We start from the raw sequence: 14593 nt of genomic DNA, 5'->3' as shown, positions 1-14593 counted from the left end.
CGAAAGACTTGAATAGGCTCAAAATAAAACAAGACACTTGACTTGTTGCAAAAGAAACCCGATTTCCACACATCATCGTTTTTGACCTACATAGTTTACCAGTAAAACTACATGTCTACGCACATGTAGTGGCCATTAAAACTGACATCGTGCTGTCTGCTAATGAATGTGTGCTGCCTCATTTATTATCCAGAATGCATCACCAGCTACATACAGCACCCTTACCACTCTCCTGATTGGGCATGGCACATTTGCCACACTTGTTTTTTTTGTGATGCTTGGAATTTAGCCCAACATTTTATGGCGGTCCACTTTTATCTCTTTGCTGAAGCTCTCCATACGAGTGCACAAGTTTAAAGGCTGGCTCCACCTGTCCTGCTCCCTTCCCCCAACCCAGTTCACTATGAAATCTGTTTCAAGGCAAGGCGTATGTAGACCATGAGTCGTTAACCACAAATACATTCACTCCATGTATTATATACTATGGCATTATAGATGGCTGTGGATAGCACCTTGTACCCAAACTAAGCTCAAAAACCATTTTGGTCATGAGTAGCACTTTACAGTTATGGTTGTATTTGGATGGAAGGAAGTGGGTGTATATTGTGGCCAGTGTGGAAGAGTGCTTGTGGTCTTGTCCCAGGAGTGGAATGGTGCTCTTTCCATGAGCCTGTGTACATGTTTTTGAGCTTGGAGTGGAGCAAATTAAATGAGAGATAAAGGCCCTGGTTTAGAGTATAGCAGACAGGTACTTCGTCTTATCACAAGTGCATTTAGGTATGCTGCACTTGTAATATGGCGGACTGGATATCTGTCATATTTAATATGGTGAACCCATCCACCAAAATCTAAGTCAGACCCAGAGGGCCATTTTATCAAGAACGGTGCAAACATTATCGCCGCTTTAGCGGCAGGAAACTGCAGCTAAAGTGGTGATAAGGGGCTGATAATATGCCATAGAGAATTCCAATAGAAGCCCAGGTTCTGGTGGGAAGGACCACAAACCTGGGTTTCTTTTGGAATTCTCAATGACATATGATCAAGCCCCTTATCGCTGTTTTAGCTGCATTTTCCTGAAGTGAAAGCGGCAATAATATTTGCGCCGTTCTTGATAATATGGCCCAGAGTCTCTTATTGATAATTTTACCATCATCGTATTTGATTGGGAAGTTGTGGGATTAGTGTGCTTTTCGTAGGAGTATTTTTGGAGTCATGAGTGAAGACCAGAGGGATGTAAATATTGTGAGGTGATGTTCATGTAAATGTGCTTAAACCTTGAGTGGAGAGATGAGAAGTGAGAGAGAGACTTGCTTATGCCTAAATGTGCCATTGTGTTTGGATCCTAGAGTGGGTTTAGAGTATGGTTCATGTGGGAAGTGTTTGGATGTCATGACCACAGTGCTTCACCGGGCTTCAATGTCGAAGATCAACAGATATGTCACTCTCAAGAAAACTCAGTGACTGGCCTTCTTTGACTTCTCCAGGAGTTTCTGTTTTCATTTTGCCTCACGCCCCTAATTGAAGCCCTGATCATTTCACGCCTTTTCTATGGGAAGGGACTCTTTTTAGGAATGCCCAAATACCTTAATGATAGGCTGCAGCTGGTCCAGAATGCAGCAGCGCAAACTATTTTCAGGGTCCCCCTTTATTCTCATGTGTCATGTCTTCTTAAGTATTCCAGTAAGAAAGAGCATTATCTTTAAGACTCTGCTTGTGACACAGAAAGCCCTACACGGACCTGGTCCAGGCTATCAACAAGACAGAATTAAGTTCTATGCCTCCCAGAGAAACCTTTGCTCTGCGAATCTCTGTCTTGCCCGAATTCTTCGATCCAGGAAGGCAAGGTTAGGGGGCAGAGCCCTTTCTTTCTCAGGCCCCTCCCTCTAAAACAAACTTTCACTAATCCTCAGATCATTAACGCAATGCGTGTGTTTCGGAAAAAGCTCAAGACCTGGCTTTTTTCCAGCCCCTGGTTCTCTCCCTTCTTTCTCCCGCTGACACTCTTCGGCAGCAGCGCCAGGACACTCCTCGGAGTAGCAGTCATGCTTTATAAATAACCCCACATAGACATAGACAGTGAGAACTTTTATACTGTTAATTAAGCTGCAAATTAGTGAGTGTATTTAATCGCAGTGGATATGCACCGTCCACGCACATTGCTTTAAACACCTCCATTCCCTTTTATTCACCAATGTTTTTGACTTTGACTCGACTATGCTATTGCCAATCTGATTATTGTCACTGTTTCAATGTTGGAGGACCAAGGCAAGGGGTCATAGTATAGAAGCTGCACACAGCTCTGGCGTGCAACGATTGATGGTCGCATTTATGAGGTTTTGACGGTGTTGGACGTTTACAACAAATCTTTTACCACGCATGGAATCACAACGCGGTCATTATAACGACCGCGTTGTGATTCCGCATACCTTTATTCCATAAGTTGGAACAACGACTTGCGGAGGGGGGGAGGGGAGGTGTATCGACAGCGTTGTGATTCCCTGCGGTGTAAAAGAATGCGGGATATTGAGGTATATTCGGTTTTGACATAGGGTAGCGCTGCAAGGAATCTTGCTCTGCTGCCCTGCATCAAAACAAAAGGGCAAGAATATTCCGTATTACTGAGATACAGCTCATTCCTGTCCTTTTCCACTGCGATGGCGCATAATGACCTGCCATGCGCCAATGCAGGCATCCTTGCGCCATGGTGCAAGGGGGCCTGTGTTGCAGGCTGATTTATTTTGTGCAGCAAGGAACACCTTTCTGCACAAAAGCAATCAATTACGGCAAGTTCCTCTTTCTATATGTGCTGCAATACACATAAAAAGAGGAAAAAACAAGGAGAAATTAAAACATTTCTCTTCATTGCACTGCCGTAATGCCACCGGTGAGGATGCGCTTGGAATCTAATGCATTCCCAGGTTTATGCTTCCTAGTCATTTTGCTTCAAATTCCATGGGTGTTGTGTTAGGACACCCACAGCAACACCTATGGAACGCCCTTCAGCAGAGTTCTGCATGAAAGGGGCACATATTTACAAGCCATGTAAAGCCACGTGAAGTGACTTTGTGTGGCCTTGTAAATATTGTGTGGCCCATTGGAGCACCTGAGTGTCAAAAAAGTGAATCTCTGGCACAAGGGGCCTCGTAAATTAGCCCTTGAGTGTCAAATGCATAAGACCACTGAGGCTGTTAAAGACTGGGTAAATGAAACTGCAGAAGTCATTCGCCAGGTTGTGAGTCGCTTTCTGAGTTTGTGCCTTGAGTATTCATACAGAGGAAGCTAATTAAGAAGTCTGCCCCCTAGTGGCTCCAGCAGTCCCTTCTGCCAGGTCTTTCTTTACCACCTAGCCAATATGAACGCTGGTAAAAGAACACATACATGTAAATCCTCATCCCATTGGCTCCTAAGACTCCAGCATGAAGCGTAATAAATCTGACCAATGGCAGCAGCATTGAGAAGGTTCTCACCAGTCACTGGTTAATACGGAGCCGTTCACCCAGGTCCACTTCCTGCTAGGACACGCGAGGAAAAGCCCGAGCCAGACCTGGTTACTGTGGTTCACACTGCAGCGCACAAAATTCTGGGAACATAATACAAGTGCAAGAGGTTGATGCTGAGAAATGAATACAGACATTTTGGTCTTTTTCATCATTAGACTTATTTATTTTCAGAGTTACACATTCATTTTACTTTAAGTAGAAACATATTCTTAATTTGAAAAAACTAAAATGTAATGGGTCTAAATGTAACAGGGCTATCACGATGCCAGTAATTTAAGTTGATATAGATTTTAGGCGTCTTTGAATGGATAAATGATAGTTCCTCGTTGAGTGAAAATAAGAGAAATATTTATACTTTTATAAAATAATTGTGTTTTCATCCTTCCAGGGTCATAATAGCATAGCATAGATTTTAATTATCTTATTTTGCACATGTTCATAGCCTATAATGTCTTATTGGAACACTGTCAGAGTTCTACTCTTCGTTACTATTTGATTGTCATAAATGATATTGTGCATTACAAAGACAGCTGAACATTGAATGTTGTCTATTTCATGATCACATATTTTATATATCTGTAAATGTTGTATTCCTATTCAGAAGCTGCCATCTGTAGCCTTCTGGAGGCAAGGTGATAAATGTAAATTGAATTGCAAAGTATTCTGGGTGTTTTTCTGAAACATACCCAGCAGTGGCGTAACACAAAGTAATGGGGCCCCCCTGAACTATATGATGGGGGCCGCTGGGCTGAATAGTGGCCCCTGAAGGATTGGGGACCCCTTGAAGGGTTGAGGGTGCCATGCACCGCAGGAACTGTAGGGGCTTGCGTTACGCCCCTGTACCCAGCTTTTAGGCTCCATGGACACGTGTTATCCTTTAGATCTACGTCGTCGAGCGGTCGGATAAGTAGACCTGCATGGAATTCGACAAGGTACTCGAGTTGAGAAGGTCTTGGAAACACATACAAGGCGCCAATATTATTGAAGGAGCTAACAAAGAAGACTTAGAATGGTTCCAGAAAAAATAGAGGTCACACGATTCTCATTCAGCCTAAAAATACATCAAAGACCCACGTAGTCATTGTATGCTTAACTTCAGACCTTTAATAACAAATTCAAAGATGTGTCCTATCTCCCTTCCAACAGGCAGTAAGTACGCTTGTTCAGACCAGTGCTTGGAACAGATTAGATTTGCATGATGGGGCAAAGAGATGACCACAGCAAACACTGACACCCCCATTTAGCCCCTGCTGAAATGCGTAAAAACACACAGTAAGTATGATAAACAAGCATTTGGAATGCAATAGGTCTCGGATTTGCGAGAGTTTAAGTTATTGGCATTGTAAATGACAACGCCTTTTATTTATCTGTTTTGATAAATAACACATAAATAAAAGGCATTGTCATATACACTGGCGCACACTCTTGCAAATGCAAGACCTATTCAAAGAAGCAGCCGCCATTGTCCCAGACTGCTTAGAAGGTGAATCCTGCATAGTGCGCTGAATGTTGCAGAAAAGCATGTCGTGCCTGCAGTAGGAGAAACTACTTAAAGAAAATAGTGCTAACTGACTAAAAAAGACTCACTGTGTAACAACCGCAGTAAAACGGCCAGTCTTCATGGGAGGTTTCGAATGAAGACAAGGCGGTACTAAGGAGGGACTAACAAGCCTATTAATGAATCAGAAGACAGCATTTACGACGGACAATGACAAAAGCCAATGACAAATATGGGTGGAGAGTGGGCGGGCCTCTATTCCATAGTTCAAATCATCATGGCTCGCAGAGAAGCGCATGCGCTGCCCAGGCCCGACCTAAAAAGCACCCACAGGCTTTTCACTTTTACTATTTAAACCATATCTGCTCCAGCGGAGAAAGGTCTTTTTACTCTCAGCAAAAAAAAGTGTTTAATTAGAATGGAAGATGGGAAAAAGTGCAGAAACAATGTGTTTTGTATTCTGTTTTTTTAACAGACTGTTTCTTCTCTTCTCCCATTTACTTGACTGAGGTACTGACAAGATGGCACAGAAAGTCATTAAAATAGTGCCTGGACCAAGGTGGCATTTTGAAACATATTTATTCCCTTTCTGGGGCCACCAGGCTGGCATTGCTGACCTCCTGCCTTTTACATCCGGGCCCCTGTCATTCTGCACACACTATGTCATCCTGATCTAAGCAAAGGTGCCGTGATCCAGACCCTATATTCAGGGGGGTTTACACCTAAGCAATCATAAACACACACATTAAACAACAAGCATTTACAATGCAATGGTCTCGGCATTATTAAAGGTAGAGCTATTGGCATTGCTCATGACATTTTTTTTTTAAATCATAAATAAATGGCATTGTCATTTACATTGCCAATAGCTTAATTGTTAAATAAATGGCATTGTCATTTACAATGCCAAAAGCGTAATCGCTCGCAAATGATTTACACCCACACAGCGCCACCCACACATAGAGCCACCTAATAAAAAAGCTATCCACACAGAGCCACACACACACACACAGAGCCACACACACACACACACACAGAGCCACACACACACAGAGCCACACACACACACAGAGCCACACACACACACAGAGCCACACACACACACACAGAGCCACACACACACACAGAGCCACACACACACACAGAGCCACACACACACAGAGCCACACACACACACAGAGCCACACACACACACACACAGCCACACAGAGCCACACACACACAGCCACAGAGCCACACACACAGAGCCACACACACAGAGCCACACACACACACAGAGCCACACACACACACAGAGCCACACACACACACAGAGCCACACACACACAGATTAGCAAATCAGATTGCTTAAAAAAGTGGCCCACATTTGCAAATCGAGGCAATATGGAACGTGGATAGTTTTTAACTAGCGAAGACATGTATAGGTGTTTTACAAGGCAACCAACTGCCAAATATATTTTTGAATTTAAGTTGTTGTATGTCACTGATACTGCGTTGGTTGCGGTTAATGAGCCCTAAGAGGCCAGATTGTAAAGTAATATAGGTCAGTTGAGAGGTCCTCTCTTTATGATTGCTGTTTCCCCCTCCTCTTGGACCTGAAAGCAACTAGGGGGTACCTTTTTTCTTCTGTTATTGACTGGGCGACTGCCACAGATGTTTGCTGGCGCTATCCAGAATGCGCGCACCTGTGAAATTATTTTACGTCTCATATGCTTTTCACCATTTTCCCTGTGGTGCATGTGGAGCCCCGCAGCGACAGGCACATTTCTTTCAGTTGTATTCCATTTTGGTATAATTAAGTACTTCTCTTCTATAAAAGAGTGGCACTGGATTTGTCCATAATTTTTTCATATATGCTGAGCTTTACCCCCTCATTCCCTGCTTGAGAAGCCTGGGATGCGCGTCTCCCTACCCTGTGAATTAAGTGCTTAAAAAGTATATTTGGTTTTCAGTTTGCAGATTCCAAGTAAGCCAGGTCCGCAACATGAGTTGTAAATGGTCTCACCTCAGCGGCACCCAGTATCTCCTGCTTTCCCTGTGGCCAAGAAACAAGTGCTGGCACTTGGAGATTGCAGGCGTAGGGAAAGTGTCTTCTAAATCTCCTCAGACTCCTTAGTGAGCAAGCCACAGCAGCCACCGAGGGCCAGATGTTCTAATTCTCCAATGGGGATACTATTGATGCAAGGGACACCGCCCCTAACACCTTGGTCATGACTACCCGATAACACCTAATCACATGATGGTTCGCGTGGTCACCGATACCTTGTACATGATCAGTGTCTGGTTCTACCAAGAGGGGCTTTTTGTGGGGACGGAGCCACATAAGTAGATCTGCAGAAGAAACTTCATCCATACAGTGCCAGGATGTGCATTAGGGGCAGAGTGGACTTTGAGTATTAGAGTGCTGGTCCTCTAGACACGGGAGATACGGTTAGAAATGGGGCAGAGGGGTGTTAGGCATCAGGCTGTCTGCATAGTCCCTTAGAGTCACGTAGGGTTGAGTGCCTGCTTTTATGGTGGATATGCCCTTGTTGTGCTGGCGGAGGTGGAGTTTGTTAACACTCCCTTCCTTTAAATACTTTGAACGATCAAGGAGCCGGTGCTTGGCTTCCTTTCCCCTGAATCCACGCCCCCTTTCTTCATTTACCAGCGTTTTTCTGCCTCTCCTTGTTGTCTTTCTGGATTCCTGCCCTTACTGCCTCTCCTGTTATCTAGCCACCCCTCCTATCCTTTCCATATTGTTGCGAGAGTCCTGGTGTGCTCGCTTCAGGTTCCTGAGGCTGGCTACCTTCCCAGTGCCTTCCTTCGGCTGCTGGCTAATTACGCTCACGGTGTTCAGAGCTTCGACACCGCTTTCACGCCCTTGTTGTTTTGTTTAGACGCCTTCGGGTCTAAAACTCCCCGGGCTATAATGTTTCAGTGTGGAGCCCTCATTCATTGAAAGCCTTGATTTGGTCCGTACACGGGGTACGAGTTTCTTTTTGCTAAGCAGTGCAGAGCATTTTGTCATTTTAAACGTGCAGTGCGCGAAAGTTTTGTTTGCTTGCTGCCTATTAGTCAGCCGGGTAGCAAAGGTCTGTTATAGATTAAGCGCTTGAACCCTGCCTCTTTTAGTCCAGGTATAAAGCGCTTACATTTTCACTCTGTATGCCCCCCTCCCCCCCCACTGCTTCAGCCGCCGTCGATGAAAGGGCCCCTCTACAGAGCTTCATGGTGATAATATGCCTACAGCTCCTTGGTAAACCGACGGCCTTTGTGAGGAGTGATCGCACGAGGTTAGGACTTACCTCACCCTAGAACGGGCCGGGATCTTAGATCCATTGGTGGTACTTCCATACTTCTTGCCAAATGTCATCTGGGATGCAAGGGCCAGACGCAGTCGGGCAGAAATGGCTGCCGCAAAGCTCTGAAATTTTCGGAATCGGGGGCGTGTTTTTTGGTGAGTGACGGATGACGTCACAGATAGAAAGAACCTACAAAACACGCCCCCGAATCCGAAAAACACGGGGCTCAAAGAGAGTGACGCCCCTCTCCTCTAATGGCTGGCCAGCATTTACGAGGCCAGCCAATGGAGAAGAGGGGCGAGTTCAAGCCCCCTTACTAAGAAACATAAAATCTCAGAGCTCCGCCCACTGCTTACGCAGTGCGACGCAGTCCTCGCCCTAAAAAGGAAGTGGCACCTAGCATGCACTGCCAAATTAGGAGGCTGCAAAGAAGAGTGACCATTATGCTAACACATTTTAAGCAATGGGAGGGCTCCTTCACAAGCAGGAGAGCATGCGGTCACAGGCTAGACCAAAAAAAGTAGGCACCATCCAAACCTGAACTCCATGCAGGAAATTATGCAACACTGTTTAAGAGAGGAGAGGATTTAGGTGCAAGAACACAACTGGGTGTCGTCTGCTTAGGCCAAAGCAGGGCAACCTAAGAAATTAATCAATCTGGATAGAGGAAGCACATAGATGTTTAAAACAAACAAGTGGAGCATAATGATGGCCTCTGTGGCACCATCGTGGGTCAGGCCTGACACCTCCTTCACCCAAGATACGCCTAAACTCTTCTAACGCAAGAAGCAAGCCTGTTTCCCTGCTCCTTCTTGGGAAGAAACCAAAATGCCAATCGTGTAAGACAGTATTTGTTCAGTCAGGGGGGTCGTTTTCATGAGGGAGCAGAAGTAATGGCGCTGAGATAGCAGAAGCCAATAGATCCCTGGTTATTACTGCATTTCACAATTCAAACAAACAGTGGCCAGGGGGCCAGTTTCCTTCTTTGCATTAGGGCCAATGACAGTGGATATGCCACTATTAAGAGCACTGTGCAATATCCTGTGCAAAATATGCACTCTGCATATAACTCATTTAAGAAAGTCAGTATTTCGGGACAAACGTTATTTTACGTACAGCACAATACAGAGATGGTATCAAAGGCAATATACTCGGAGTAATCACACACAGCAGTAAACCACATCTGCACAGACGAAGCTCACCAGCGCAACTAACTACAGTTTAATGAACTGACATTCATGAGCTACTTAGTACATTAGCCAAACGGAATACTCAAAGTGGCTCAGAATGGATTTAATTATCTTGCAGTAGGTAAACATCGGGCAGAGAACCTTGGGTGACCAACTCGAAAACTGCGGAAACCACCACTGACATGTCCCTAAACTTCAAAATTATGGTGTGGTTTGCGGAGGTACATCTAAATCTCGAACGCTGCAATGACTACAGCCCTCAAAACGCTGGAAGAAGAGGATTAGCCACAGATTAAAGAAGCCTTTGTTTCAGGGAACCAAAACTTGGAAGTCTGACCCTACTGACTCAAAACTTTATATATGAATCACTGAAACTGCATCTGGTTCTGGTACATCCTAGTCAGTAAGGGCGGTAACAGACCGAGGACTGACTGAATGGGGAGGGCAGGCAGGAAGGCCTTATTCAGGAGGCACACCTGTCTGCATTAGCAAGGCATGGTATGCTTTGTAAATTTATTTCCTGGAAGGAGGGGGTTGGGACGGGAAGGACAATTTAAACTCATAAAGATTCAATCCACATTTAGAGAATGCTGCCAGGATCTCGGCCAACATCCCATTCAGATCGGATTGCAGTGTTTATAATGCGCTGCTCAAGGCATCCATTAACAGCCCTCGGATCAAAGCTACTATGGGGCTGATGCACTGCCGGCTTTTTTTGATCATCTCATTTTACAACAGATCAGCTCCTCTGTAAATCGGTTGGCGTGTTCCTCCCTTCAGCTTACAGAATGCTGTCAAACTCCACCCGCTGCCAGTGTAAGGCATGAATAATGTGTACTAAACGCCTACAACTATCAAGGACCTGTTCCCAAGGACCATTTTACTTGTTTTTGTAACACGGTCTTATGATATAGGTTTTCTTAAGTCTCATTCGCCTTAATGTTTCATACACTAACATTCTCCTAGAACTACAGATGCTTGACAGGTTGATAAAAAATCGATGCCTTACTGGTTGTAAAATTAATTCACTTTGCAGGCCCTTTTGCCACACCCTCAGTGAAAGATCTGTCCAACTCTGGTACAGTGACGATTTGATTGTCAGTATTGAAAATCAAGACCCTTTTTAGGCCAAAGGCTACTGGACAGTGAAGCGGTCTTGCTGCAAAACTATATTGTGGATATGCTAAAAGCTTCCCTAGGAATGCATTCTGCTTATCGCATTTTTGCTTTGTAACTGATTCACTGCTTGTGTTCTATTAACTGGCTTTAGTTTTTAGGCTGCCCAGAAACAGGGACATCTTAAAACATTTTGGGGCCATAGGCCAAACTTATTTTTGGGGCCCCTGTTCGTAATAGCTTCGAATTTATGATCCAATTTCAAGTCTTTCATGCCCTCTTTGGCCAGGTCAGTGACCGTGCCGAAGCACACTCCTACAAATTCGAAATGTGTTTACATCTAATATTCAGGGAGAGTGCCATGTTCGCTAATATTACTGCAAATAATCTCTGCAACACCCTCCCTTTTCTCATTTGTGAGGTCCTGTTTTGATCTGAAAATAAAACTTTGTTTAGGGATGGTGCATGAAATATAATCACATTTCTCTGCAAAATGTCTAAAATAGACTCTGCAACATCACCCACATTAAAAATAAATGAAAGGAAAACGGTATTTAAAACAATCTGTTTAAGAATTATTCAAGGTCATCAGGAAAAGACTCTACTGAGCTGGGTCTATGCTGGTTTGTTCTATAAGAAGCACAGGCTGCTGCCTTTAGACATTACTTTGGGAGAGTGAATGTCTGGCATCACGAAAAGCACGAGTGAAGAAAAACAAACGGTCAGACGTTTCATCATGTAGGTTTCCCATGAATTTCTAGAAATTATGGAAGAGAACAAATCCAGTCTGCTCCGTAGTCTTGGGAAATTTGCACCTGAATGGAATTATTTAAAGTAATTGAATAATGAAATGTTGATACTAAAATGTATTATTCCAATACAGAATAAGGAAAAGTCAAATAAAATTGTTGAAATTCGCTGCAGGATATGTTTGGTAGTCCATATGCTGTCACATTCCCCTTCATAAAGCGAAGGTAGATATGATCTCTCCACATTTCGATCTTTAACGAGGTTGTTTTCCAAGAAGCATCCAAGCAAACCCTTTTTAGAGAGCTGGACGAAGTGCCATGCTGGGCACTGGATCACATGTGGCCCCTGAAGCAGTAAATGCCATAACCCCATTACGGGGCAAGCCTCAGAAGCGGAGGTGAAAGATGAACACAGGCATTCGGTGCGTTTGTGTTTTGACTAGGAAACGTAGAATCAAATAGAGCAATACAACATCTTACCTGAGTCATGATACAGGACACCCCACAGGTATGTAGATAAGGAGACCACCTAATCTGTCCACAGTATATATGAGGACCTCTTCTTAAGAACTAATCTAGAAAACCCTGCCGGCTTGCGAAGGAAGGGTTTGCTGCACTGTGCGAAAATTAACTCATTAGGTCAGAATGGTCTATCTAGTAGCTAATCAACCAAGTTGCTCGACGTGTTCATAATTACCACGAAGCAGGGCCTACGACAGCACGGACTGACATTTTAGCAAGTCCAGTTACGAAATATGAGGATACGAGGCATGATACACTGCTTTCGATTAGGACAATGCCATGATTATCTGCTGCACGGAAATCGCAACCTGAAGGCTAAGGTCAATGTGAAGAGTAGGGAAGAGACTGCCTTTGAACATTTTTCAGTTTTTTCCACTGTCAATTTGATTGGAAAAAATTAAGTTTAAAAAGGTGGGTCACCTAGATATAATTAATAAGCATTTTAACAGCCTACACATGTATCTTGATTTTGGAGTGAAATCCCTCAAAAAGATTGTAGAGTATGGTAAAGGTTATGGTGATGAATACACTTAATATTGTATCCCTCATATGAGATCTGCACTCATTCCTGAGGTCTGTGTAAACCATTTGCAACAGGTTAAAAATCCCGGCTACATCTACTCAACCATTCATCCTTCTGAGGTGGGTAACCTAACGCTAAACTGGTGAATGGAATTCAACCCTTCATCCTTCTGAGATGGACAGAATGCAACGTGAAACACCTGTGTTAAATACAGGATTAAGAAATGGCAAAGCAGCATTGGTAAGTGATACAGTTCTACAGTGATACATTTGCAGGCGTGGTCATCCTTTCTTCCACATTAGGAGTCACTGTATCACCCAAACGGACGCTGCCAGAGGACCAACTGCCGATAAAAAATCATAACAACCATGGCACGCTGCTATTTTAATTTATGTATGACAGCACGAATAGGCAAATCAAGATGATGAATTCAAATGTTGGTTATGACAGTGCGCGTCTCTAGCCTTGTATACGGCTCGGTCACCATCTAGCTTCCGGTAGGTTAGGTGTTTTTGACTACGTCAATAAAGGGCATTAGAACCAATGCCAGGACGTACGCATCTGCAACAGAGCTCCGCGCCAGTCGGAACGACGATACAATTGGATAATTTGGGTCAGGCTGTTGCAAAAGGCTTCAGTCATTTCCAGGATGGACAAATGATCCTCAATTCACAGGGGACCCAATAAGCCGAAGATTAATTTTACCGAGGAAAACAGAGGAGGCAAGTTATCCGTGTAATTCAGAGTAAAATGACATAATACTGAAAGCTGCATTTTTAAAAACCATCTCATGTTCATCGTTTGAATGGTTTCTTCAGTCAGAGAGAAAAAAAAATCTGTCACAGAAGTGACCATATTGCATTGCTGATGAGCGTGGAGGGCCCGTCTTAGTGCTGTAAAGGCAGTGTTAATGCCCTGTAATCAGCTTTAATTTTAAAACGGGCACAGTCCTCCAGTCCGTGCCCCCTAATTCGGCCCGTGGAAGGTAGGCGACACGGTCTTTAAAATCAGTTCGGTGTCAGCGGCGACAGCTGGTGAGACTTAACCTACAGTGCTTTATGCCGGAGTACCTAACTGCATCCTCGGCGCAGGCACGGAGGAAAGGCTGCGACAAGGCCAATGGGAGGCTCCGATGCAACAACAGAGCGGTATAAACCCTAAATCAAAGCACAAGACGCCGAGCAGTATCGAAGCATAAAAACACCTGCAACCATTTTGCCAAACTTTACAAATTCAACAAATGTTATGCAAGTGATAATGCCAGTTCTCCATGCACCAGAGATTAATAAAAAAGCACATCTTTATTTAAAAAAACAAAACAAAAAACACGAAAAACAGCTGTGGGCCGACTGTTTGATAAGCTCCTGCAGAAAAGGGAACCAGGATGGGAAGTGATGGTAGGCAAACCAAAGTACGTAAAATGTGGTATTTGTAGATTGGAAACTAAATAAAATAGCACCAAAGCGTGAATATAATTTACTTTAAACCCAATTTCTGAACAACCTTTCAGAACTTCGTGAAAGTTTCACCATCTTAGTGTTATTCATGGTGGGAGATTGGACTTGAAAGTATTGGCTCACATATGTACGAGCCCTCTCCGTCTAGTAACAAGAAGCAAGGGGGCAGGGCAAGAAAGGTTGCATCCCGTGCTGTCTAACTCTAAGATGACAGAATGTACTGAGGATGGCCATCATATCACGAACCATATACAATTATATAACTAGATATGAAACAAGCCATACTTTTAGTCGCTATTAAATCTGTCCCGGAAAACTCTGGTGGCCTAACTGCCGCCCTTTGCTCACACAGCAGCCCGTGCTCGGCTTCTTATGACTCACCCCGGCTGTCTCTTTATTCCTTCTTTGCGGTCATATGACTGGACGAACATGGCCACGCGACGTGAGGAGGAGCCGAAGAAAGAAAACAAACACTTGCATCGTCATCGCGCGCTCCGTTGACGGCCGCAGCCCCGGGTCTGCCGCGGCCGGTCCTGCAGTAATGGGCACGGCGCATGCGTAAGCCCGAAACCTTCCATTGGGCACGGCGCATGCGCAAGCAGCGGGAGGTATAGCTAGCGTCTCAGCTTCCGAGGAGGACAGCGCATTCGCGCGCGCGTGGCCGGCGCAAATCGCCTTGCGCGCGGCCAGTGCTGTCCTCCTGGGAAGCTGAGCCGCTAACAATAAGGTCTCTGGCGAGAGCGAGCTTCGCTCG

General features: G+C 44.5%; 1 protein-coding gene across 1 annotated transcript in view; it reads right to left on the bottom strand.

Moving 5' to 3' along the window:
* LOC147668714 (uncharacterized) overlaps positions 1 to 14593 on the bottom strand; it is a 91842-nt gene that overhangs the window by 14321 nt on the left and 62928 nt on the right. Inside the window, exon 5 of the mRNA XM_086948487.1 lies at positions 3468 to 3580. Coding sequence (XP_086804613.1) covers positions 3468 to 3580 — 113 coding nt within the window. The remainder of the gene's footprint in view (positions 1 to 3467; positions 3581 to 14593) is intronic.

This window comes from Lissotriton vulgaris, unplaced genomic scaffold (genome assembly GCF_964263255.1).
Source record: "Lissotriton vulgaris unplaced genomic scaffold, aLisVul1.2 SCAFFOLD_3758, whole genome shotgun sequence".
Classification (NCBI taxonomy): domain Eukaryota; kingdom Metazoa; phylum Chordata; class Amphibia; order Caudata; family Salamandridae; genus Lissotriton; species Lissotriton vulgaris.
Note: the sequence above shows the minus strand (reverse complement) of the source record. Positions and strands in the feature narration are given on the sequence as shown.